The sequence below is a fragment of the Stegostoma tigrinum genome, chromosome 26, assembly GCF_030684315.1.
Source record: "Stegostoma tigrinum isolate sSteTig4 chromosome 26, sSteTig4.hap1, whole genome shotgun sequence".
Classification (NCBI taxonomy): domain Eukaryota; kingdom Metazoa; phylum Chordata; class Chondrichthyes; order Orectolobiformes; family Stegostomatidae; genus Stegostoma; species Stegostoma tigrinum.
This window is the reverse complement of record NC_081379.1, coordinates 42160281-42187926: the sequence shown is the minus strand read 5'-3', so window position 1 is coordinate 42187926 and position 27646 is coordinate 42160281. Positions and strand designations below refer to the sequence as shown.

Below are 27646 nucleotides of genomic sequence, written 5' to 3'. Positions count from 1 at the left end.
GGGATCTCCAGGGTTTTATCCAGTGGCAATGAATCAACTTCAATCCAGTTCAAAGTCAAAATGCTGAGTGGCTCAGAGGGGAACTTGCAGGCGGTCCCATGTATCTGCTGCCCCTGACCTTCTAGATGGTTGAGGTTGCAGGTCGGGGAGGTGCTGTCATAGGATCTTTGGTGAGTTGCTTCTTGTAGATGGTGCAGAATTCTGCTACTGAGCATCAGTGGTGGAGAGAATGATCATCAAAAGTGGTGAATGGGATGCCAAACAAGCGGTTGCTTTATTATGGATGGTGATGAGCTTTTAGAGTGATGTTGGAGATGCACTCATCCAGGCAAGTGGGGAGTATTCCATCACACTCCTGACTTGTGCCTTGTGGACAGGCTTTTGGGAATTAGGAGGTGAGTTACCTGCCACAGTATTTCTAGACTCTGACTTGCTTTTGTAGCTACCACATTTATGTAGTGAGTCCAACAATAACCTCCCCGAACGTTAATAGTGGGGATTAAGTGATGATAATGCTATTAAACATCAAGGAGAGATGGATGGATTCTTTCTTCTCTGAGATCATCATTGACTGGCACATCTGTGGCATGCATATTACCTGTTTCTTATCACCCCAAGCCTGAAGATTTTCCAGGTCTTACTGCATATTTATACAGACAGCTTCAGTGTCTGAGAAGTCATGAATGGGGCTGAACATTGTGCAATCATTGGTGAACATCCTCACTTCTGACCTTATGATGGAGGGGAAGGTCATTAATGAAGCAGCTGAAGGTGGTTGGTCCTAGGAGACTACCCTCAGGAATTCCTAGAGAGATTCTTGGAGCTGAGATGACTGACCTCCAACAATAATAATTGTCTTCCTACGTATTAGGTGAGAGTCCAACCCACTGGAGAATTTTCACCCATTGATTCCAGTTATGGTAGTGTTTCTTGACGCCACACTTGATCAATGTAAGTCACTCTCACCTCACCTCTGGAATTCAGCTCTTTTCTCATTATTTGGACCAATACTGAAATGAGGTCAGAAGCTGAATGGCCCTGGCAGAACCCTAACTGGGAAGATGAACAAGTTATTGCTGAGCAAGTGCTGCTTGATAGCATTGTTGTTGTTGTCACCTTCCATCCAGGTTGGTAATCGGCTAGGTAGGATATTTCTGGGTAATTTTCCATATTGTTGAGTAGATGCCAATGTTTTAGTGCATTGGAATAGCTTGTTAGGAGCAAGGCTAGTTCAAGAGCATGTCTTCAGTACCATTGCCAGAATGCTGTCCATGCCCATATCCTTTGCAACATTCAATGTCTTCAGTCATTTTGTGGTATCACGTGGAAGGAATTAAATTCGATAAAGCCTGTCACCTGTGATCCTGCATACTGAAATGGGTCATCAACATAGCATTTCTGGCTGAAGACTGGTGCAAATGCTTCAGCGTTACCTTTTGTACTGATGCACTGAGGTCCCTAATCATTGAGGTATTTATGGACCCTCCTTTTCCATTGAGTTGTTTAATTGTTGACCACCACTCACAACAGGATGTGGTAGGGCTGCAGAGTTTTGACCTAATCTGTTAGATCTGAAACCATATAGCCCTTCCTATTGCAAGCTGCTTATGCTGTTTGGTATAAGTCCTGTCTTGTGGCTTCAACAGGTTGACACCTAGTTTTTTTTAAATATGCCTATTGCTACTTCTGGCATTCCCTTCTGCACTCTTCACTTTAACCAGGTTTGGTACCCCAGCCTGTTGATAATGTCAGAATGATGACATACTGACAGGAATTTGTCTCCACAAGGACTGTGCAGTGGTCGCTCCACTAATATTGTTGTGGACTGATGGCATCTGCAACAGGCAGCTTGGTGGGGACATGATCAAATGGGGTTTTCCCTTTAAGTTGGCTCTCTTGTTGCCTGCTGTGGTACCAGGCTAGCAGCCTGCCAGTGTAGTACTGCAAATCCACTCTTGGTTATAGATATTGAGGTATGCCATCCAGAGTGCATATGTTCTTGCCACCATCAGTGTTTTAAGTTTAACAAGGGGAGGAGTAATGACTCATCAGCAAGCCAAGAGGTGAGAGGAGTGGTAGGTGGTAATCAGCAAAAGGCTTAGTGCCATGTGATTTCATAAGATCCAAAGTCAGTGTTAAGGGGGGTCAGGGCAACTCCCAACTATATACCACTCGTCTGTGGTGAGTGCATCCTGCCTGAGAGGATCTTCCAACTTTGGCACAAGCCTTCACATGTTCACTAGGGAGGCTTTTCAGGGTGAATAACACTGGGTTTGCTCTTGCCAGTGTGTAGGTGAGCAACAGGTAGTCTGTCCAGTCTCATTCTTATACTTCTTGGTGAAGTGGCTTGCTAGGTGACTTAAAAGACCATTTAAGAATCCATTTAATGCTATCATTAGCATGAATACTAAGAATGGGGAATTAAATTTACAAGCTTCTTATTCATATACAAAATGCCACTCTGCACAATACAACCATCAATAGAATCATTAGGAGGGCTGGAAATGTCGTTTGAAACATTGTTCCTACTGAAAATTATTAAGTGGCTCAGGAGGAGATAAATTAGCAAATGATTACTGAAATGACCTCTGGAAATGACAGTATTGCTTATGTCCTGCTGTTTAGCAATGAGTCATTGAATGTAATCAGCTGAGATCTCGCAGCCTACTTTGCACGTTGTCTTAAAATTCAAAGGCAATTTTTATGCATCACTTCCTTGTTAAAGTGCAAAGCATCAATGGATTGCTTTGAACTTTCCAGAGGATTTCTTTGGCTGAAATGCAATCTTCAGTTTATTACATTATCAATCCCTTCATCATACCCACCCTATTGTTTCTCGGATAGTATTAGATTCTTACACTGAAGCTGCTGGGCTTTACAATGTAATCAGAATTAAATCTCTTGAACTCTCACACATCTTCTCGGCCTCTTCTCTGCAGCTGTCACTTTGCTTGATTTGCTGAACAGTCATACAAACACTGACTTGTTTCCCTATTTGCTTTCCTCAACGCTGCACTTCAAAAAAATAAAGACAGGAATTCAACTGGGTTCTCGGGTGGGAAATAACAGGAGATCTCTGTGCAACCCGAGCTGCCTGGCCTTCCAGTGAACTGTATCTGTCAGGGAGCCTTCAAATGTCATAAATTAGCCAGCCAAAAATGGCCCACAGCGTGAGGGGATGGGTGGGCGAATGGAAAATGACTGTCTCCTCTGATTAGAAGCTGTTGAAAGAGTACACTTTACCTAGTCCAGACAGTAAAATATTGGAACAAAATTGAGAGTGGTTTGAGATTAAAGTACTTACTGATTAATACATATTATTTTGAGATTATATATTACAGTGAGTGAGTGAATAAGGAGCTATCATGCAGCTAAAACCCATGATTTGAAATGCCTGCACCATTTGTGAACATGGGCATCTCTTCTGCAAGCTGTCACAAAATGTATGAAATGCCAATGAGGCCACCAAAATGACCAAATTACCTGAGATAACGAAGTGTAGAGCTGGATGAACACAGCAGGCCAAGCAGCATCTTAGGAGCAGAAAAGCTGCCGTTTCGGGCCTAGACCCTTCTGATGTCCAAAACAATTTGATGAGCAAAACAATTAATGATTATTAGAGAAATAATTAATAGTTGTAAAATATTAACCTTAAACAAGAGAAAATGTAGAGGATTTATAATTTATGCAATTTAAACAATAACCCTTCAATACACCAAATACACACACACAAATAAGACAGATAAAAGATAAATTATTTTACACATATACTTTCACTGGAAAACAAATATACCGTGTGAGCAAATCTCCAAAAACTAAAAGTCCAAGTCTCAAGGGGGAAGTCTATTTCCTCATAGGCCTTTTGACTTTTGTAGTGATTATAAATGCAGTTGTCTTTACAGTAGTCACTCTTCTACTCATTCATTGATAAGGTGAACTTCTGTCTTATGTGTTTTAATCCTTTTTTTCCTTTCTTGTTTTTGTCTTGCATGGAAAGAGGAGAAAAGAGATGAGTACTTTCTGTGTGCAAGCTCTGGAAGTTTCCCTCTGCCTCTGTTGCCCTGGCACTTACTGCTTTTAATACCCTGAAGGTCATCCAGTCAGTAACCTGTTGTCAGATAGAATCTTATTAACTTGATACTCCATGCCACACAATCTCAAATTCTACTGCTCACTGCTGTAAAAAGCAACAGCGTGACAATTTCATTCTTTTTAAATTACAGTCTGCTTCTTGTATTGTTGTCCGTTTCCGTTCATAGCCCCAGAAACAAAATCTCCCCTCCCCCACCGCATCCCAAAACCAGCCCAGCTCATCCCCACCTCCCTAACCCGTTCTTCCTCTCACCTATCCCCTCCTCCCACCTCAAGCCCCACCCCCATTTCCTACCTACTAACCTCATCTCGCCCCCTTCACCTGTCCATTCTCCAAGGACTGACCTATCTCCTCCCTACCTTCCCACCTACACTCACTCCATCCCCGCGTCTTTAACTTATCTGTCTCCTCTCCACCTATCTTCTCCTCTATCCAACTTCCCCTATTTATTTCAGAGCCCCCTTCCCCTCCCCCATTTCTGATGAAGGGTCTAGGCCCGAAACATCAGCTTTCTTGCTCCTAAGATGCAGCTTGACCTGCTATGTTCATCCAGTTTCAGACTGTGTTATCTTGCTTAAAACACATAATGGGTTCTTAGGGGACTACATGTTGGAAGCATTTCCAACTGCTTGAGCACAAGTTCCAGATTTGACAGCCCTATGGGCAGCTGGAATCACCGCAGCAAATTGAAGAGGCTGAGTGATTCCCAGGCTATGTCCCAGGACATGATCATCCCACAGGCAGAGTGTTCAGGATAGTAGATTGGTAGCTTATCTGGAACAGTAAGAGGAGGCAGGATGTGTAGGAGGCTTCAGAGTGAATGACACAGTCAAACTAATATTCAGCACTGGAGATTGAGAACACATTGAAGTGCAATCAGATTTCTGTAACTCTCACTGTAAGGCCCACATGATACTTTGGTGTCAAGTTAAAGACTATTATAATGAGGGTTGAATATTCTACTGGGGGGTGGGAATTAGCTAGAAACCGTGGTGGGTGGCAATACCAAAGACTCAGAGGGTAGTTATCAAGGCCCTGAGGCAGACATTCAGGAGGTAGAGAGGAAGTTGAAAAATAAGATCTCAAAAAGATAGTAATCTCAGGATTACTCCCAATGACACACACCAATGAGTGCAAGAATGAAGAGAAAGAATTTCTGATCTTGGGGCATTAGGGTTAGTTCTGGGGCGGGAGGTATTTATTCAGAAGGAAAGTATGGGGCCGATGTCCTCATGGGAAAATTTACCAGCATCTTTGGGAAGTGTTTAAACTAAGCTGATAAGGAGTGGGCGTCATCACGTAAAAGTAGAAAAGAGGCACAAACAAGGTGAATAAAAGGGGATATTGGATAGAACAAGAGAAGGAAGCAGTTTGATATTAGGTAGCAGACTAAAAATGATTACAGGAACACAAAGTCAGGTTTACAATGTATGTAAAGATACCAACTGTGATGAATAAAGTTAGTCACCTACAAACAATAATGGGGAACAAGGCTTACAAATAATGAGACCGCGCGCACATGCACACACACACGAGAAAGAAGAAAGGGAGAGGGGAAACAAGACATAGCGACACAGAAAGAAGAGAGAGAAAGAAGAAAAAGAGAGGGAAGAGAAAGAAGAAAGATACAGAAAGAGAGCAAGAGAGAGAGAAGGAAGTGAAAGAGAAAGAAAGAAAGAAAGAAAGAGAGGCAGAAGAAAGGGCAAGAGACAAAGTAGAAAGAAAAAAGGGAGAGAGATAGAAGAGAAAGGAGAGTTAGAGAAGAAAGAGGGAAAGAAGCAAGAGAAAGAAGAAACGGGGAGACAAAGAAAAAGAGACCAAGAAGAACGAGAGAGAAAGAGAGAGAGAGATAGATAGAGAGAGATAGAATGAAGAAATAGAGAACAAACAGAGCGATAAAAAAGAGAAAAAAGAGCAAGAGACAGGAGAAAGTAAGATTGAGATAGAAGAGAGAAAAAATAGAAAGAGAAAGAGATGAGTTAGAAAGAGAAAATTGAGAGGTAGAGAAAAGAGAATGAGGGAGAGAGAAAGGAGAAAGAAGAGAGAAAGAAGAGACAGAGAAACAGAAAGAATGAGAGAAAGAAGATATATAAAAAAGAAAGAAAGGGAGAGACAAAGAAAGAAGAGCGAGAAAGAAGAATGAGTGAGAGAAAGCAGAATGAGAGACAGAAAGGAGAGAGGGATAGAGAGATAGAAGAAAGACTGAAAGAAGAAACTTGAAGAGAAAGAAGAATAAAGAAATAGAGAGGGAGAAAGAAAACAGCTAAAAAGCAGGTAGAGAGAGAAAAAGGAAAGGGAAAGAGACAGAAGTAAGGGAGAGGTAGAAAGAGAGATAGAAGAAAGGTATTTAATAGATATGAAATGTTCAGAAATATGGAGAAGGAACAAATGGTGGTGTGAGCCAGTACTGACTGAGGAAGACATGCTGGTATTGGAGAGCCTCACATTTTATTATCTTGGAACGTCAGCTTTTGTGCTCCTGAGATGCTGCTTGGCCTGCTGTGTTCATCCAGCCTCACATTTTATTATCTTGGAATTCTCCAGCATCTGCAGTTCCCATTATCTCTGGTATTGGAGAGGGTCTTGTTGAGGGGGCAACTTATTTTAAGTTGAGAAACAGAAATGATCACTCAAATGGAGGCATTCTACAAGCTTATATTTAATGAGAAGAGGATCAAACATTGCTGATCAATCATTAGAGACATGCAAGACCTGTAGAGTTGCACCATTGGGGATTTCAAATGCTTATTATCTATCAGGATTATGTTAAAGAGAAAGCTTAAACATGCTCCGAACCTCCTTCACCAGTCCTTAGTGCAACTAGAAAGGAGGCATTGCTGGATCTGGTGCTGGTCAATGAGGTGGCCATTGTGCCTGGAAGAACACTGGGTTAACAGTGGTCATCCTATCATAAGGTTATATTAGATCTTTCCTAGCCTTCCCCATTACTGAAGTATATTGATGAGGGTTAACTTCAATAAGGCCGGGATCTAGCCAATGTCTATTGCAGAAGGACACCACTCCGCATCGAGCATGACTGAACAGGAGACTTTCCCACTCCCGGCTATTAGTGTCTTGGAAGGACTTTCAGGTTAATTATCAACATGTGACCATGTTATGAAGGCATACTGTGAAATCATCAAATTCTGCAATGGAGCATAAAGCCAAACCTTCTGGCTTAGAAGCAGGACTCTATCCTGCTTGCTACAACCACTCTGCATGAACAATTATGGTTAAGTAATTGTCATGGTAGATCCTACTAAATTTTGACAGAATATTAATAAAAGAAGAGAATATAGTTAATGGAAAGTGTGAAAATTGATGTATTGTTCTAATGCTTGGGAAAGAGAGGCAATGCTTAGTGTGAATAGGTCATCTGGTTAGATGCCTTGCATCCAGTCTGGTCAGGGAGGCTTGGGTGGAGATAATGCAAACACTGGGCATTATTTTCTAATCTTCACTTGATACAGACAATGTGTCAGAAGATTGCAAAAACAGCATGCTTGCTCCAGTAAGATTGTAAAGCCAATCACAGTAACTACGTATCAGTGATGGAATCAATAACAATAGCAGGCATCTGGAGAGATTTACTTAAGGAGATCTAGCATGATCTTGAAAGAGGTGGTGTTTGACTGTTCTAATTAATTTCTGGTGAAGTTAATGCAAAGGGAAATGCAAAAGGTTTTGTTTACATGGATCTTAAGAAAGTGACAAAATGGCACAAAGGTTGATTAACAAAGTTGAAGAGCATGGAATAATATGATCAGGGTCAGCATGGCTTAAAACAAACCAGAAAAAAAATTGTTGGAGAAACTCAACAAGTCTAACAGCATCTGTGGGAAGAAAGCAGATTCAAAGTTTTGGGTCCGGTGACTCTTTATTTGAACCCGACTCAAGATAGATTCTAGAGCAGCAGCTGAGCTGGAAAGCAACGTCAGTGTTGTGTCCCAGTGGCTACTAAAAAGCTTATCCTGAGGGCCCTGAATAAGTAATGAACTGTGTCAAGTACTAATATTCTTGTAAAAGAAAGCAACAAAATAATTGAACTACGTGGACATTAAATAATATGCAAGGTATAAAATTATATAAAATGTCACTGCAGAGAATAGGATAGTAAATCTATATTAATATATACAAATAGCAATAAATAATCATTGGTAGAATATTGGAGAACTGACAGGACTGAGGGAAATCTGTTATGACAATGAGTTGCATCCAAAAAACAAACAGCTAATCCACATTTTGATTTAAATTGTTATCCACAAACTGAGACTACTCTCAACATCCAGGAGCTGAAGTATTAACTGCAGCAAGTCTTATGGACATGCAATTACCCACATCTGATCTGCAAGACTTTAACCTCCCTATAAAGGCCATCACCAATTTTCTTGAAGACGACTATATGATAAACCCTGCAGTTACTGTTGCCACTTTCCGCAGGTGGAAATTGCACCGATCAGCATGAGGTACACTTTGCGGGGCGATACCTCATCTTAGCCAAGCATCAATCCCAAAGGTTGTTGAGCAATTGCGTTTTTTTTTCATACAATGGTCTCTGACACATTTACCCGAATTTTACAGGGCTATGTCAAGACCTACAGATCTACACAATGAGTTGTAATTTGAGATCAATGCTCCAGATGGCACTGCCCTCTCAGTTTCATCCCAATGGGAAATAAATGCTTTTCATAAGACGTGTGTTCTTTACCCATCTGCTGTCCTTTTCACTCAAGACAACATAAACATGTACCCTGAGAACAAGGTCTGAAGCTTAGCTTCCTTTCCATACAACACTATTAGTACTTCACACAAATATTGATTAAATCAAAATGGCTTTCTGCAATTTCCAAAAAACGTAACGGCAGGAAGTATCTAAGTGTTAGAAGCAAATATTTCCCAACTTTGAAAAAAACATTTTTACATGTTTCAAATAAAAGTGACACTTTACCTCCCCGCAGGCAGTAAAAAAAAATCACTAACCATATTAGACAGGAGTGAAATGAAGTTGGTGCCAGAATGACTGATATTATTATCCAAAAGAAAAAGATGAAAAAGCCTCAAGGTTGTTCACGGCTCAGACGGTTGTCGTAGAGAGATAAAGTTTCAATAAAAACTTTTAAAGTCAAACCCTAACACATCAGGACCAACAAATAAGTTTTAGCAGAAGTTTGTTTTAGCAAACTTTGGCACAGTTTGCTCTCCTTTGTATTTGGAAGCTTTTGCAATCAATTATAGGCTTATTTTACTTTTTAAATCCACTGAATTTTGTGAAATTAACAGATGTCAATACAAGGAACAGGAAGTTAATTAATTTAAAATGAATGCATCAGCATTCAGCATTTCCAAGTTAGCGACAGCTCAGGCAGGAAAACTCCCTCTTGGATACTCCAAGCCCAGAGGAAAAGCCAATATGTGATGTTTTATTCTATTTCCCAATCAAACATTTGGCCTCTCTCAATGAAATAACTAATTTTGTCCCAAACCAGTGAAAAGCATAGGTACAGATTCTGAGACAGTTGATTCTTGTGCACCAGGCACAGCACTGGTTTTACTGAAACTCATTTTTGATAGGTTTGCATTGAGTTAGTTGTGGTTGGGGTTGGCTTGCGATATGTGCATTATTGGCAGCATTTGGACAAAACAAATTACAATATCAATAATCATAGTTGTTTATTAAAACAAATCCAGAAGCTCGTGACAACAGATATAAAACTGTACGGAATGATTTTTTTATCATCTCCAGCTACGTTAAATACAGATAGTGTGGGTCCAGGGTAGTGTTTCATGGAAATATCATTTTGAATCACTCCTCCAATATTATAAACCCTTCCACCCATTTTCCTGTAACTCAGTTAAATATTAAAAGCAGTTATTTCTAATGAGACAAAAATTTCTAATTTGGTAAAAGATCTGTTCACAATCACCTAAAAATAGATTATGGTCATGAATTCAATTTACCCAACTGTGAGCAGGGACTGATGAACGTTTCGGTCAGAGATCAAACACCTCTCTGGCAGCAACTATGATTTTTCTATGACCTGACATCTAGTAAAAGGGGTGTGAACAAGTAGGATTCTGGAACGAATGTAGAATCTAAAAGGCTAAAATATGCAGTACTTAATACTTCTGTGATTCTGTGTTTTAAGTTACATGCACTCTGTAGCTGGGATAATGGCCAGTCAAGCTGCCCTAGGTAACAAATAGGCCACATGTCAAGTTGGTCTGGATGTACTCTGATTTTAATTTACCCACTTCCGAAACCAAATCGATCCACGATTTGGATCCTCTGAGTATAAGATATCCCACATCAACACAAAGATCAGTGCTAGCACGAGGAACCATTGGCCATTTTTGTTTAAAGAATCAAGAAATGTTTGCACTGAACATCCCAAGATTGCCTCAGGTACAACACAGAGTGATACTCCCTTACTGTGCTAAAAATGTACTCTAATTTTTCCATCCTTTTCTCCCCAACATCTCCAATGCATTTTTGAAGGTTTTTCACCTCCTACCAGAAATTTCCAAATGTTAAGCTGCTTGAGATTCAAATCAGTAGAGGTTTGTACTCAAGGCATATACATGGACACAGTTAGGACTATTTAAATTTCTTTCACATAGCAGACGCTTCCAACTAGAAGGGGAGATTTTCATCTCATCAGTCTGGGTGCAAGCTATTTTTCTCAACAATCATAAAACCTTGCATAAAAGTCACACTTAAAAGTAATTTCTTTATCCTGTGGGTGCAAAATTGTATGTTACATTTTGCTGATCAGCTATTGCACACGACTTTCATCAAATACTCCTCTTCAGAATTTCTGTGACCTCCAAAAAGAATTAGTAATGGTCAGCAGTTTCAGCTAAGTTTATGAGAGACTAGATGGTCGCGTCTTTTTAGCATTAGGTTTCATAGCCCTCCAAATATTTTTAAATATTTAATTTTTAAAACTTCAATGTTCAATTTTTAAAAAAAGTTACAAGTTTAATTTATTACATTCAAAGCATGGCTGACATTAGCACATTAGACAGAGGAAATATTTGGTGGTTAAAACTTTGGTGGTTCTAGCAGTGCACATTATGATGGAAGTTAGGTCCAGTATCCATGTTGCAAACCCACTGGGAATGGACTAGTTAACACTAAGACCAGCCTCAGCCAAACAGTCTGCAGAGTTTAAAAATGAACGTGTGCACTTAGAGTTACAGTTCCAGGTTTCTTCTCTTCCTCAGTAAGCGGCTCCTTTTTCAGCAGTCGGTTATGCAATTTGTATTGTTTGCCAATACCAAGTTTAGGGAGCCCGCGATTTAGTCCCTCTAGCAGAGCACATGCCTTGCAGAGCTGCTGACTGGAAATATAACCACAGCGGGTACATGTTCCTTGGGTGGGCATTTTCACATCCTCCTTTACAGACAGGTTTTCACCAGAGTGAATCACATCCATGATGGCACTGGTCCGGATAGATTCCAAATCTTTCAAGAAAGCACGAGCATAGCCCCTGTACGCGTTAGGGGAATACACACATTCTGTTGAAAAGTAGTCCAGTTTCTTGAAGTAAGCATACAATACTATCTCTTTCTCATAGGCATATTTCAGTGGCTTACAGCGTGGGATGGCTCCCTCACTACCTGTGGTAATTGAAGTGCAGCGGCGAAGTCGAGCAATGTCTCCACGTAGAAAGTTCATCAGTACAGTCTCAGCAACATCATCAGCGTTGTGACCTGGGAGAAGAGGGGGGGGAAAAAGGAGGATGTCATTAAATTTTACATCCACACATGCAGGTACTAGACTGGTCACTGGGCAACATCAAAACCAGGAGTCCATATCACCAACTGGGCTCCAAGGTGAGGCCACACAAACAACACAACCTAATTGGTTCAATATAATATTGGCTTTCAATGGTCCTTTCCTGTGTTGTCCCATCCTTTAATACTAGGTCTAGATGTTCTTATTCTAGTGGCTGTCTAAAACAAATCATGCGCCAGCTCTCACCTCCCTGCTATTATGTAATATTAAATTCTTGCTCTCACGTGCTTCTGGTGCCTTGCCCCATTGTCCTCATAAATTTCACTTCCTGGCCAATGCCTTTTAATATCAAGTGGTCAGACATTCTTCTGCCAAATAAAGGCAAGTCAATATATGGACTTCTTTGTTATCTCACATTCTTAAATATCAGACTCTATAGTAACTGCCCCACTGTCTCTTCAAATCAATTAGTACTTTTTAAAATATGTGCTGCATTCACTAGACTTATTTCATTATCCATGTTATTAGAGATATAATGTCTAAACTACTAACACTTCAAGATATTTCTGGTCACACTTGTCAAAACTTCTTTTTGTCTTGTAAAAACCGGTAAATGTAGCACAAAAGTTTTTTTGTGAAAACATTCCCACTTATTCAGTTAACTTTTTCTACTTCTTTGCTTTTTACATTTTCCCTGTGTTTGGAGACCAAAACTGCAGATGACAATCTGGGGTGGTCAGCTATGTACAATTGTAGCAAGCCTTCCTTATTATGGTACTTCAACTCCCTTGTAGTAAAGGTCAAGATATCATTTACATACATGTCTTGCAGCACAGTGGCAAAGTTCAACCCTCTGAACCAAAAGGTCTGGGTGCAAGACCCACCCGACCAGAAGTCCATCATAACATGTCTGTAGCAGGTTAATTCAAAATATCAACCATTTAACTTCCTAATTGCTTGTCACGTGTTAACTTTGAGTTTGAACACAAAGACACTCAAATTTTTCTGAACACCAACATTTAACACTTTCTCACAATTAATTTATTCTGCTAGCAAAACAAATAACCTAATTTCACTTCAACTGTCATTTTTTACTCACTCACTATACCTATATTCCTGTCTTCCTCACAGTTTACTTTTCATCCAGCTCTGTATTGTCAGCAAACCTGGATCCATTACACTGTCCCTTCATCTACAGCAATAACATGAATTGTAAGTAGCTGGGGCACAAACACTGAATTTTGCAATACCCCCATCAATAACAGGTTGCCAAACTGAAAACAATCTGCTTATTTCTATTCTTGCTCATTATTTCATCCTCCATCCATGTTAATAGTGCAATTAGTATGAACCCATATCATATTCAATAAACTATGTTGTATCTTATCAAACGTCTTTACAAAATCCAAATATACTACACTTGCTAGGGAAGATTCCCCTTTATCCACTTCACTGGTTACATTTCAAAAACTTAAAACGTAGATTTGTCAAAAAACTACTTCTATCTTTTAAAATCATGCTGATTCTGCCCAATCAGGTTTTTTTTGAGTTCCTTATTACTTTCCTAACAATGGATTGTAACATTTGCACAACAATTATTTGGCCTGCAACCTCTGTCCTTCTTCTCTTGACTAACTGTATTACAATTATTACTTTCTAGCCCACCAGAACGGTTTTAGAATCTGGCAAATTGGAGAAATCACAATGTCTTTGGGACATTTTATTATGTTGAAGGTATGACATAATCACAGGCTATTGTTGCCAAAAACTGTGATGGTTGAATGGTCCAGTACAGAATAACAGGGATTTGCATCATCAAGTATCCAAATGACCAGTTTATCCTTCTATCATGGGGAACCTGGAAGCAAATGTTAGAGGCAAAGGGAAAGCAGAGGGCTTATATTAAGCCACTTGATACAATGGCTTAGTGGTTAGCCCTGCGGCCTCACAGCGCCAGGGACACAGATTTGATTCCTCGGGTGACTGTGTGAGGAGTTCACAAATTCTCCTCGTCTGCATGGGTTTCCTCTGGGTGCTCCAGTTTTCTCCCACAGTCCAAAGATGTGCATGATAGGTGGGTTAGCTAAGTTGTCCATAGCGTCCAGAGATGTGCAGGCTAAATAGATTAACCATGGGAAATGCAAGGTTATGGGATGGAGTGGACAGGAGGCGGCGGGATGGGTTGCTCTTTAGAGGGTCAGCGCAGACTCATCAGACCAAATAGTCTTCTTTCATGCTTTAGGGATTCTATGACTCTATTAAACAGTTCCTAGTACTAAACAGAATACGATCCATGCAGAAAAGAACAGATCACCTTATAAAGGATGCAGATTATCCAAGATAGATAAAATTACAATTTCTTAAGCACAGAGGAAGAAACAAAAAGCTTTTATAATATGTGAAGTGTGAACTACCAAGATATTGACACCCAAATATGGCAACAGAACATTTGTTGAAAATTCCATTATGATGGAGATGAAATGGGCTGACGCAGTGCACCTATTAGATTGACTTCTAAATGATCACTAGGATCAATGTACCATGCATATAAATTTGAGCCCAAATGAATGTAAGTCAATGCTGTGTTACCTGTGCAAACCTTGTCTACTTTCAGCATCATAGCCCCTCGGTCAAGAGCTTGCCGTCTGAAGACTCCACAGAATGTGCAGTTATTTTTCAAACCAACTTTCTTTACGATCTGATCCATTGTCCAACCATACAGCTCTTCATAGGAAACAATTTTAAGAGGCAGATCATACTGTTGCTGGTTTCTCTTTACTGTCTCTAAAGAGTCATCACGATAACCACTAATTCCTTCATCCACGGAGAGCAGCATCAGATTTAACCCATAATTATAGCGCTCATTTAAGACCTTTAGAACATGAGCCAGAACGGTTGAGTCTTTCCCACCAGAAGCACCAATCCCAACAGTCTCCCCCTTCTGGAACAGCTCAGCAGATATAATTGTCTGATGAACCTCCTCTTCAAAGGCCCAGAAAAAGCACTCTTTACAAAGGGAGTGGCCTGTTTTGGGCCGCCTGAGGGCTGCTGGCTTCTTGTCACAGCTGCTGCAAGGAACTGGCATGACGGAGCCGATCTGAAAGAACAAATAAAATGAAATACAAGTCATACTGTTCTACAAAAATATTCAATATGGCCTGAACATTTGTATAGGTTTGCAATAAGATATAACTGCATAACAAAGTGCATCCTTTTGTTATATGCCCTTTTCATTACTAAGGCCATACAAGAATGTTTTAAAAAACATACTAAGATTATCAGGAATTTGAAAAATCTAGACAGGTATTCATTTCATTATTAAACCTCAGATTAGAGAGAAGCATAATGACAAAGCACAATAATTTACCTATCCCTAGAAACTGATCCACAGGAATTAAGAGCAAAAGGTTCATTCTCTATATTTAGGGACTTCAATTGATTGCATCAATGTTAAAGAGGCATCTTATTTTAAACTTCCACTTGAAAGATAATACCCGAGGGAAAGCACTCCATTTGTATTGTTCTGAAGTGACAGCTTAGATTCTGTGCACACATTTACTAGCGGGGCTGGACGTAGCAACCTTTTGATGCATTACTGTCAAATGCCAAGGTTAATATGTTCAGTCTCCAGTCTTGTTACTACAATGCAGTACATGCTTTTCAACTGCAACATATTTGCATAGAAGGCTTGGCAATTGTTTCTGAATCCTTTAGCCATGCAAACCAGTTTTCATGCTTTGCATAGTTTTCACAATCTAATGGATATTTCAATTTAACCGGTTGGGACAATAAAAGGCTCCGGTACTCATATGATTACAGTGCATATTTAGGAAAACAAGAACAATTGTATAGTCAAAGTCAGGCTCATGAAATGATTGGTATTGTCAATAATTTCCATGATTTCTGGAAAAACCTTAAAATGGGAAGAGAATGGATTAAAAAGTGGCAAAGCCACATCCAATATGAGTCTCCAAATTTTAGTGATGTATTAAACCTGAAAACCATGAGGCAATCTTTTTTCTCAGTCCTCTGGAGGAGATAATTACAGATGCAACAGCTATACCCAGAGTCTGAGACCCATTATTGCAACCTTTTCAGTGTCCAATGACTACTGCAGCTAAGTGCTTGTTTGGGAAAACCATGCATCACGTCATAGTAGAATATGGTTGTGTAGTAAAACATGTTACAAAAAGTAACTTGCAGTTGCAAGAATAACTGTTTCCCTTTGTATCTCTGTAGGGATAGCTGGCAAGCATTTTGCAAGGCTTCCTGAATGAAAGGTACATGCTAAGTTTAACAGAATCAAGAAATAAATTTAGAGAATAAAGGAAAATTCTAGTGAACCCTCCCTCGCCATGTTTTATGCAAAGCAAATTGCAGGCTTCTGATCGATTAACTTCCCTTGTGATTGCATTAACTTCCTGTTGAACCACTCAGGTTTTCACAAAGCACTTCATAATAAGTTACAGTATTTTTAAGTACAGTCACTGCTGTAAAAATGTTGACACAACCAACTTCCACAACCAGCAACGTAATGACAATTTGATAGTACGTTAAGGTGAGTAACACACTACAAAAGGCCATCTGGATATGCACATGAAAAAGACTAACTTACAGGGTCGTGAGGAACAACCAAGGATGGATTAAACTGAGTTTCTTTCAAAGAGGCAGCACAGACAAAGGGTCACATAACCTCCTGTCAAGTAAGCTTCCATGATTCTGCTAAGCAGGTCACAGAACAGACAGCACTATAGGACATGGAAAATACTGTAACATCGAATGCCATTAGGAATATGACAAAACTATATCTATTTCTGTTTAACAAAGTGCGAAGCTGGATGAACACAGCAGTTCAAGCAGCATCTTAGGAGCACCAAAGCTGACGTTTTGGGCCTAGACCCTTCATCAGAGAGGGGGATGGAGAGAGGGTTCTGAAATAAATAGGGAGAGGGCGCGAGGTGGACCGAAGATGGATAGAGAAGGTAGGTGGAGAGGAGTGTAGGTGGGGAGGTAGGGAGGGGATAGGTCAGTCCGGGGAGGATGGGCAGGTCAAGGAGGCGGGATGAGGTTAATAGGTGGGAAATGGAGGTGTGGCTTGAAGTGGAAGGAGGGGATAGATGAGAGGAAAAACTGGTTAGGGAGGTGGGGATGAGCTAGGCTGGTTTTGGGATGGTGGGGGGAAGGGACCTGCTGGGCTGGTTTTGGGAAGAAGCGGGGGAAGGGGAGACTTTGAAGCTTGTGAAGTCCACATTGATACCATTGGGCTGCAGGGTTTCCAAATGGAATAGGAGTTGCTGTTTCTGCAACCTTCGGGTGGCATCATTGTGGCACTGCAGGAGGCCCAGGATGGACATGTCGTCTGAGGAATGGGAGGGGCAGTTAAAATGGTTCGCGACTGGGAGGTGTAGTTGTTTGTTGTGAACCGAGCGGGGGTGTTCTGCAAAGTGGTCCCCAAGCCTCCACTTGGTTTCCCCAATGTAGAGGAAGCCACAACAGGTACAGTGGACACAGTATACCACATTGGCAGATGTGCAGGTGAACATCTGCTTGATATGGAAAGTCATCTTGGGGCCTGGGATGGGGGTGAGGGAGGAGGTGTGGGGGCAAGTGTGGCACTTCCTGCGGTTTCGGGGAAGGTGCCGGGTGTGGTGGGGCTGGAGGTGAATGTGGAGCCAACAAGGGAGTCGCAGAGAGAGTGGTCTCTCCAGAAGGCAGACAAGGGTGGGGATGGAAAAATGTCTTGGGTGGTGGGGTCGGATTGTAGATGGCGGAAATGTCGGAGAATGATGCGTTGTATCGGAGGTTGGTGGGGTGGTTTGTGAGGGATGTGTTGCGGGAAATGCAGGAGACACAGTCGAGGGCGTTCTCGACCACTCCGGGGTGAAATTGCGGTCCATGAAGAACGTAGACATCTGGGATGCGTGGGAGTGGAATGCCTCATCCTGGGAGCAGATGCGGCAGAGGCAAAGGAATTGGGAATAGGGGATGGAATTTTTGCAGGAGGGTGGGTGGGAGGTGGTGTATTCTAGGTAGCTGTGGGAGTCGGTGGGCTTGAAACGGACATCAGTTTCTAGCTGGTTGCCTGAGATGGAGACGGAGGGGTCCAGGAAGGTGAGGCATGTGTTGGAGATGACCCAGGTGAACTTGAAGTTGGGGTGGAAGGTGTTGGTGAAGTGGATGATCTGTTCAAGTTCCTCTTGGGAGCAAGGGGCAGAGACAATACAGTCATCAATGTAACGGAGAAAGAGGTGGGGTTTGGGGCCTGTGTAGGTGCGGAAGAGGGATTGTTCCACGTAACCTACAAAGAGGCAGGCATAGCTTGGGCCCATGCAGGTACCCATGGCCATCCCCTTTGTCTGTAGGAAGTGGGAGGAATCGAAAGAGAAGTTGTTGAGGGTGAGGATGAGTTCGGCTAGGCGGATAAGGGTGTCAATGGAGGGGGACTGGTCGGGCCTGCAGGACAGGAAGAATCGGAGGGCCTTGAGGCCATCTGCATGAGGAATGCAGGTGTTTAGGGACTGGACGTCCATGGTGAAAATGAGGTGTTGGGGACCAGGGAATTGGAAGTTCTGGAGGAGGTGGAGGGCATGGGTGGTGTCACAGACGTAGGTGGGGAGTTCTGGACCAAGGGGAAGAAAATGGAGTCCAGATAGGTGGAGATGAGTTTGGTGGGGCAGGAGCAGGCGGAGACAATGGGTCAACCAGGCCATGCAGGTTTGTGGATTTTGCAGTTCCCATTATCTCTGCATTTTCAACTTCTCTGCCTGGCAGTTGCAAGTTCCCATTCAGACCCATCTACATACAAAATAGGATTGGGGTAGGCCATTCAGTCCCTTGAGTCTGCTTTGCATTCAATAAGATTATTAACTAATAGAACTGTTTTGAATTTCACACTCTCATTTAACCGACAAAGGGTGTTACCTTTGATTCCCATGCCTATCTAGAATCTATCCACATCAACCTTAAAAATATTCAATGATCCCCATATCTGTCCTGAGGCAAAATGTCCAAAGTCACACAATCATCAGAAAAAAATTCTTGTCTGTCTTAAAAGGGGAGCCCTAATTTGTAACACACACACACACACACCTTCACACACAAACTTCCAGGGTGGTTATCTCTGGTTTGCTTCCAGTTCCTCAGGCTGGAGAGGGCAGGAACAGAGAGATAGTGGACCTGAACGTGTGGCTGAGGGACTGGTGTCAGAAGCAAGGATTTAAATTCATGGATCACTGGGGTGTTTTGGGGTAAGAATAAATTGTACAGGAGGGACGGTTTGCATCTTAATAATCGGGGGACCAGCTTTCTGGCAGGCAGGTTTGCCACTGCAACACAGGTGTGTTTAAACTAAGTAATGGGGGGAGGGGCCAAACTGGAAATTTAAGAATGAAGTTAAAGGGAAAGTGAGAATAAGAGAGGTTAAGAAGGACAACAGAATCAACAGAGCAGAAAACTCAAGAAGGGATCGTACAGTATGGCCATGTGAAATAGGGATTGATAGGAAGGGTGAGGGGAGAAACAAATTAAAAATATTATATACGAATGCACGAAACATAAGAAATAAGGTGGATGAGCTTGAGGCTCAGTTGGAAGTTGGCAAGTATGATGTTGTGGGGATAACTGAAACGTGGCTTCAAGTGGACAGGGCCTGGGAAATGAATATTCAAGGCTATATGTGCTATCAAAAGGACAGACTGGTGGGCAGAGGGGGTGAGGTAGCCCTGTTGGTGAGGAATGATATTTGGTCCCTTGCGAGGGGGGACATAGAGTCAGGAGATGTTGAGTCAGTATGGATAGAGCTGAGAAATTCTAAGGGTAGAAAGACCCTAATGGGAGTTATCTACAGGTCCCCAAACAGTAGTCAGGAGGTAGGGTACAGATTGAATCAAGAGTTGAAATTGGCCTGTCACAAAGCTATCACTACAGTTGTTATGGGAGATTTCAACATGCGGATAGACTGGGAGAATCAGGATGGTACTGAACCCCAAGAAAGGGAGTTTGTAGAGTGCCTCTGAGATGGATTCTTAGAACAGCTTGTACTGGAGCCTACCAGGGAGGATGCAATTCTGGATCTGGTGTTGTGCAATGAACCGGATTTGATCAGGGACCTCAAAGTAAAGGAGCCATTATTTGGAGGTAGTGACCATAATATGAGAAGTTTTAATCTGGAGTTTGAGAGGGAGAAGGGAGAATCGGAAGTGTCAGTATTGCAGTTGAATAAAGGGAACTATGGAGCTATGAGGGAGGAGCTGGCCAAAGTTCAATGGTACAATACCCTAGCAGGGATGGCAGTGGAACAACAATGGCAGGTATTTCTGGATATAATGCAGAAGGTGCAGGATCAGTTCATACCAAAGAGGAAGAAAGATCCTAAGAGGAGGCGGGGCAGCCGTGGCTGACGAGGGAAGTTAAGGACTGTATAAAAGTAAAAAGAGAAGTATAACATAGCAAAGATGAGTGGGAAACCGGAGGACTGGGAAGCTTTTAAAGAGCAACAGCGGATAACTAAAAAGGCAATACACAGAGAAAAAATGAGATATGAAGGAAAACTGGCCAAAAATATAAAGGAAGATCGTAAAAACTTTTTTAGGTATGTGAAAAGAAAAAAAAAATGGTTACCACTAAAATTGGGCCCTGCGGATTGGAGGGTGGCAAATGTTGTCCCATTTTTCAAGAAAGGAGGGAGAGAGAAAACAGGAAATTATAGACCGGTTAGCCTGACATCAGTGATGGGAAAGATGCTGGAGTCAATTCTAAAAGATGAAATTACGACTCATTTGGATAGCAGTAACAGGATAGGTCAGAGTCAGCATGGATTTACGAAGGGGGAAATCGTGCTTGACTAATCTTCTGGAATTTTTTGAGGATGTATCTATGAAGATGGATAAGGGAGAGCCAGTGGATGTAGTGTACCTGGACTTTCAGAAAGCCTTTGATAAAGTCCCGCATAGGTGATTGGTGAACAAAATTAGGGCACATGATATTGGGGGAAAAATACTGAGTTGGATTGAAAATTGGCTGGCTGACAGGAAGCAAAGAGTAGTGATAAACAGGTCCCTTTTGGAATGGCAGGCGGTGACCAGTGGGGTACCACAAGGTTCGGTGCTGGGACCGCAGCTGTTTACGATATATATTAATGATATAGACGAAGGCATTAGAAGTAATATTAGCAAATTTGCTGATGACACAAAGTTGGGTGGCAGTGTGAAATATGAGGAGGATGGTATCAGAATACAGGGTGACTTGGACAGGCTAGGTGAGTGGACAGATGCACGGCATATGCAGTTTAATGTAGATAAATGTGTGGTTATACACTTTGGTGGCAAGAACAGGAAGGCAGATTACTATCTCAATGGAGTCAAGTTAGGTAAAGGGGAAGCACAACGAGATCTAGGTGTTCTTGTACATCAGTCAATGAAAGCGAGCATGCAGGTACAGCAGGTAGTGAAGAAAGCTAATAGCATGCTGGCCTTCATCACAAGAGGAATTGACTATAGGAGCAAAGAGGTCCTTCTGCAGCTGTACAGGGCCCTGGTGAGACCGCACCTGGAGTATTGTGTGCAGTTTTGGTGACCCAATTTGAGGAAGGACATTCTTGCTATTGAGGGAGTGCAGCGTAGGTTCACAAGGTCAATTTCCGGAATGGCGGGACTATCATATGTTGAAAGATTGGAGCGACTGGGCTTGTATACTCTTGAGTTTAGAAGGATGAGAGGGGATCTAATTGTGACGTATAAGATTATTAAGGGATTAGACACTGTGGAGGCAGGAAGCATGTTTCTGCTGATGGGTGAGTCCAGGACCAGAGGACTCAGTTTAAAAATAAGGGGGAGGCCATTTAGAACAGAGTTGAGGAAAAACTTCTTCACCCAGAGAGTGGTGGATATATGGAATGCTCTGCCCCAGAAGGCAGTGGAGGCCAACTCTCTGAATGTTTTCAAGAAAGAGATAGACAGAGCTCTTAAAAATAGTGGAATCAAGGGCTATGGGGATAAGGTAGGAACAGGATACTGATTGTGGATGATCAGCCATGATCATAATGAATGGTGGTGCTGGCTCGAAGGGCTGAATGGCCTACACCAGCACCTATTGTCTATTGTAACCAGTTGACACTAATTCTGGATTCACCACATTAAAAAAAATCCTTTCCGGATCCACCATATCATAACTATTCAGGATACTTCAATCAATGCACCACTCAAATCTTCTAAACAATTGGAAATAAGTACAGGTTGTCCAACCTTTCCTCCTAAGGCAATCCATTTATTTCAGCTATTAATCCAGTGAACCTACTCTGATTTACCTCCAATACATGAATACCCTTAACTTGAAAATTAATGGAATGAAAATATAGTCTATGAAAGGTGATGCATTCGATCCACACTGTTGGATTTCTGCCCAGAAAGTGAAAATAAAAATTCATCACCAAATATGATTAAACATTCACGTTCATTGCCTTGATACATGTTAGGAATACACTTTACTTAATCAAATAGGTGGCATTTCTGATAATGCAGAACAGCTTGCAATATAAAGCACACTGCAAGACCATTAGCAAACAACAGTACTATTCTAAAGTGTCAACCCAGTTTGTGTCAAGTTCATAGAAGCTTAAAGTCACAATTTTCTGACTTTACCAGTGTGTTATCAATGGAACCCAAGCTCTCACCAGGAATTAGAATTAGATTTCATTGTTACGTGTACTGAAGTATAGGAATACACTTGAGAGTCTTAGCTGAATTGCACCATCACATCTAACAAGAGTACAGTCAAGTGAAACTTTGAAAAGCTTTTGTTGTGGGCTTCAGGCTAACTAGCCTAGTAACTGCATTCACACTTTTAAACCCTCGACATATTCTTTTCAATTGTGACCAGTTACCTTATCAGTGGTAGAACAGATCTTTGATACCCACTGACTCACCAAAATCCTTGACTTGTGACCAAACAAAATAGAAATATAAGCTCTGGAAGACACTGATAACATTGAGAGACTTCATCAAGAACAAATGAAAGTGAAGTTGAGATATCTGGGGATCACTTGAATCTGACCAATAAGTCATTATCACACCCTTCAACAGACCAGTAGTTGCTATTGTCTCAGAGGACCATAGGGCTGTTCTCTAACTAGAGATGACTAATGATGAGGTTAACCTGATGGTCATCTCGTGTCAGGCAAGGAGTGAGGTTGAGAAGGTGAGACCCTCATGGTGACCTCTGCCAGTGTGGGAACTGAACCTGTGCTATTGGCATCACTCTGCATTGCAAACCTGCCACCTAACCTAAATGACTGCCTGTCTTGCACATGGTTGAGTCTGCAAATCACACTTCACACTGATCAAGCAGAACTCAGTGAACCAGAGTGGAAGTAGGTCAACTTTGTTTCTGAAAGTCTACCTAACAAAGGTAGGTGAGATGAATGCAAAAATCAATACAGGAAGATTAGCTAAGAAAATATCTACAGATTTAAAATTCGATTCAAAAGTCAGGATGGATTCCAAAAAGGAATTCTTTTAAGAAATAAAGAATAGTCAAGGGGAATACAGTGGATTCAAGGACCAAGATTCAGTAGTCAGTGTTGAAAAAAAGAATGTTTGTTGTTACTGTTGAAGAAAGGATTGCTGTGGCGTAAACTTGCAATGTGCATTTGAATGAATTCTTGATTAGTGGGGATTTCTAGTGCTGAACTGTAGTGATATCATCAAGCTATCAGAGCAATCATATTAAAGAAGTCTGACAGCTAACTAGGCAATAAAAGTACTAATCCTGAAAACACATTTTAAAAGGTTTAACATAGAGCAAAGTAAAAGATTGGGCAAACTCAGAAACTGATGTGTCATGGAAAACTGAAATAAAATGTAGAAATTCTAGTAATTGATGAGTCATCTAACTTTATTTTCATAGATCAATTAGTTAGTAGCAGTTATTATTCAGATAATTGTTAAAAACCAAGTGCTCACTGAACACAACTCAACTTTTTTTTCTTAAATCAGTTTTGAGAGCAGAAAAGTAATGCATTTGCCACATTAAATGATTTTGTCAATTGTTGGCTCAGTGGGGTGGGGAGACTAATTTTCAGTGTAGCTTTTGCTTGAGCAATGAATAACAGACTGCATTATTTGGATTTGTGTGTCAATCTGCACCAAATCTTAAAGTTGCAATCATAATTAGACAAATGACAAGAGCAAACGCAGACAATTTTCCATCAAAAGTCCTACAAATTACTGGTCAATATACATGGCACCTAAAGAGGCTTCAATAATCTATCATAAGAAAAGGTTCAAGAGAAATGTCCAGTGCTGGTAATAGAACATATTAAGGATGGCTAGTGAACGAAGGCAGTACAACAGACTAATATAAAGTTCTAACTGTTGTCTCACAGAGCAGTGCTATAAGGGAACTGACAAGGTAAAGTGAGAAGAGGCAAAAATTCAGAGAAGACTTTTGCAATGAACTGATGTTGAACAGTTGACACATATACAATATTTATAGATTTGCTGCAAAGTGCAGCACAGGCAGTCATTTGCCTGTTCTGCCACCACATGTTTGTCTATAATCCTGCAAGCTCATTCTCACAGATATGTGCAACATCCTCAAAAATTATGTATAAAATTAGGTCATATCATCTTCCCTGATAAACATGCTGGAAACTGGAATATGCCAAGAGAAAACAAATTTCTTTTAGCCTAGTCAAGGAGCTCCAGTTATTGACCCACTTGACAGAACAGTGCTTTTTCCCTTCAGCAATTTTGAAAACCTCTAAAACGTTTACCTTCCGAATTCTGTTCCAAGGTCCACATATATGATACAGGAACAGAATTAAGCAATTCAACCCATCAAGTCTGCTCGACCATTCAATCATAGAATCCTTATAAAGAATCCCTGAGGGAAAGGCCATTCAGCCCATTGGGTCCACAACGGCCCTCCAAGGAGGATCCCACCCAGACCCAGCTACCTTCCCTATCCCTGTAATTCTGCATTTCTCATGGCTAATTCACTTAAGGCTGCACATGCCTGGATGCTATGGGCAATTTAGCATGGCCAATCCACTTAACACGCACATCTTTGTGACAGGAAATGGGGGCACCCAGAGGAAACCCATACAGACACAGGGAGAATGTGCAAAGTCCAGTCAGAGAGTCATTCAAGGGTGGAATCTAACCAGGGTCCCTGGTGTTGAGAGGTGGCAGTGCTAACCACTGAGACACTGTGCCACCCATCAAGGCTGATGTTTCTCAATCCTGTTCTCCTGCCTTCTTCCCATTATTCTTGAACCCTTACTAATCAAGAATCTATCTATCCACATATCTGTCTGAAATGCACTCAATGACTTGGCCTCCGTATCCCTCTGCATCAATGAGTTCCACAGAGTCAACACCCTATGGCTGGAGCTATTTCTCCTCATCTCAGGTCATAAAAAAAAAAGAGTTGTCTCTCCTATTATTGGAAACATCATCTCCAAGTCCACTCTATCTAGGCACCTCTGTATCCTGTAAGTTTTAATCAGATCCCACATAATCCTTCTCAACTCCATCAAGTACAGACCCACAGTCCTCAACTGCTCCTTATATGACAAACTCTTCATACCCTGGACCATTCTCGTAAACCTCCTCTGGACTCCATCCAACATTAACACATCTTCCTTTAGATATGATGCCCAAAACTGCTCTCAGTATTCCAAATGTCTGACCTGAGCTTAAACAGCCTTGGCAGCACATCTCTGCTCTTATTTTCTAGCCCTGTTGAAATGAATGCTGACATTGCATTTTCCATTCTGACTACCAAATAAACTTGCATGTTAACTTTAAGAGAATCCTGAACTAGGACACCTACATCCCTTTGTGTTTCAGATTTTCAAAGTTTTTCCCTATTCTTCCTACCAAAACAAATAATTTCACACTTTGCAATGTCATTGCTGACTCACCAAGACTTTCTGCAGCCTCCCCGCTTCCTCAACACTACGTGCCCCTCCACCTGTGTGTCAACTGCAAATTTAGCGACACTGCCCTCAGTTCCTTCATCAAGATCATTAATGTATAACATGAATTGTTGTAATCCCAATACTGATCCCTGTGGAATTCCACTGGTCACTGGCTGCAATCCTGAAAAGATTGCTTCATTCCTCCCCTCCGGGAGGAATCCAGTCAGCTAATCTTCTATCCATGCCAGTACCTTGCCCCTAGCACTATGGGTTCATCTTATTTAGCAGCCTCCCGTGCATCTTCTCAAAAGACCTTTTGGAAATTCAAAAAGATCACACCCACTGACTCTCATTTGTCTAACGTTCTTGTTAGATCCTCAAAGAAGTCTAACAGATTTGACAGGTGTGACCTTCCATTGATGAAACTATGCTGACTCTGCCTTATTTTACCAATGCATTTCCAAGCACTCCACAGTCTCAAACTCAATAACAGACTCTAAACTCTCACCAATGACTGAGATCAGGCTAACTGGCCTATCGTTTCATGTTTTCTGCCTCCCTTCCTTCCTTATGTGCATGCGTGTGTGCGTAGATACATGCATGTGTTATATTAGGCACTTTCCAGTCCTCTGAGATCCTCCCTGAACTTGGGTGTAGTCTCTCTCTGCTCCTTCAACACCCTAATCAAGTCTGCTTCAGTACACATCACTAAATCCAGAATTATTTGCTCCCATGCACACTCTACCACAAACTACTCCAAAAACAAAACTTGTGTAAATTCCACAAATTCCTGCTGAGATCCATTACCAATCTGATTTTACCAGTTCATTTATACATTGAAGTCCCCCACAATTATTGCAATAGTCCCTTTCTTACATCCCTAATCTATCTCCTGATTTATTTGCTTCCCCACATCATCTCTTATTAAAAGCAACACTGCACTCTCTGCCCACTCGTCTGTCCTTGTATAACTTGGCTCCAGACCACATCTGTGATACGTACATCATAACCGCCAATCAGCTCTGACGAAAAGTCATCTAGACTCAAAGGGCTAGCTTGCTCTCTGGTCCCGTGTGATTTCTACCACTTATTGTTTTCAGTTCAAGCTGCGCAAACTCATTTAACGTGTTTCACAAACTACATGCCTTAAAGTACAACACTCTTCAGTCCTGCGATGACTACCCCCAATTTTGGGACAGCCCCTTCACATAATTGAAACCTTCCAGGCTTGTTAAAATCCTGACAAATCAAGCCTATTCTCTGATGAAGGGTCTAGGCCCGAAACGTCAGCTTTTGTGCTCCTAAGATGCTGCTGGGCCTGCTGTGTTCATCCAGCTCCACGCTTTGTTATCTCGGATTCTCCAGCATCTGCAGTTCCTATTACCTCTGATCACAAAATTAAGTCTATTCCCCTTTTAAGGCCTGTACGTGTTTCCTGAAGTATTCTAGCGCTGAGGCGGAGGTATAAGCAGTGATGTTATAAAAGTTGAAGCTGCTAAGACTAGAATCTAGCCAGCTGCCCCATCTTTCTGTGGGGCAGGAATGGGTCTGTCTCTTTGCGGCTAATTCAATGTACCAGTGGGCAGAGCAAAGTCCATTAATATACCAGATAACACGGAGTAGAGGCCGAACAGCTTCAGCCTCGCCGCCAACATTTCACCCGCACACCGTGCCCGGGTCACTGAGCTCACACCACCCGCCCACAGAATCTGCCGCCTTTTCTTTTAAGAGAAGTCGGGCCCCAGCGCACACAAGGTCCCCGAAATATAATTCAATCTTATGCACTCGTGGCCGACTCCATACCTGAGGGGGTCCTCGTACCAGCACCTCAAACAGCCAGCCGTACTGCCTTCCAATTGGTCGGCGCCGCACCACGTGCCCCACACAACCACGCCCA

At 41.7% G+C, this 27646-nt stretch overlaps 1 protein-coding gene across 1 annotated transcript; it reads right to left on the bottom strand.

The window, feature by feature from the left end:
- Nucleotides 1-9746: 9746 nt before the first annotated feature.
- ctu1 (cytosolic thiouridylase subunit 1 homolog (S. pombe)) lies at nt 9747-27643 on the bottom strand. Its single transcript, XM_048556188.2, has 3 exons — nt 27553-27643; nt 14421-14928; nt 9747-11806 (listed from the first exon to the last, which is right to left on the bottom strand). The coding sequence occupies exons 2-3, from the start codon at nt 14914-14916 to the stop codon at nt 11262-11264; spliced, it is 1041 nt and encodes a 346-aa protein (XP_048412145.1). The 5' UTR covers nt 14917-14928; nt 27553-27643; the 3' UTR covers nt 9747-11261.
- Nucleotides 27644-27646: the final 3 nt, after the last annotated feature.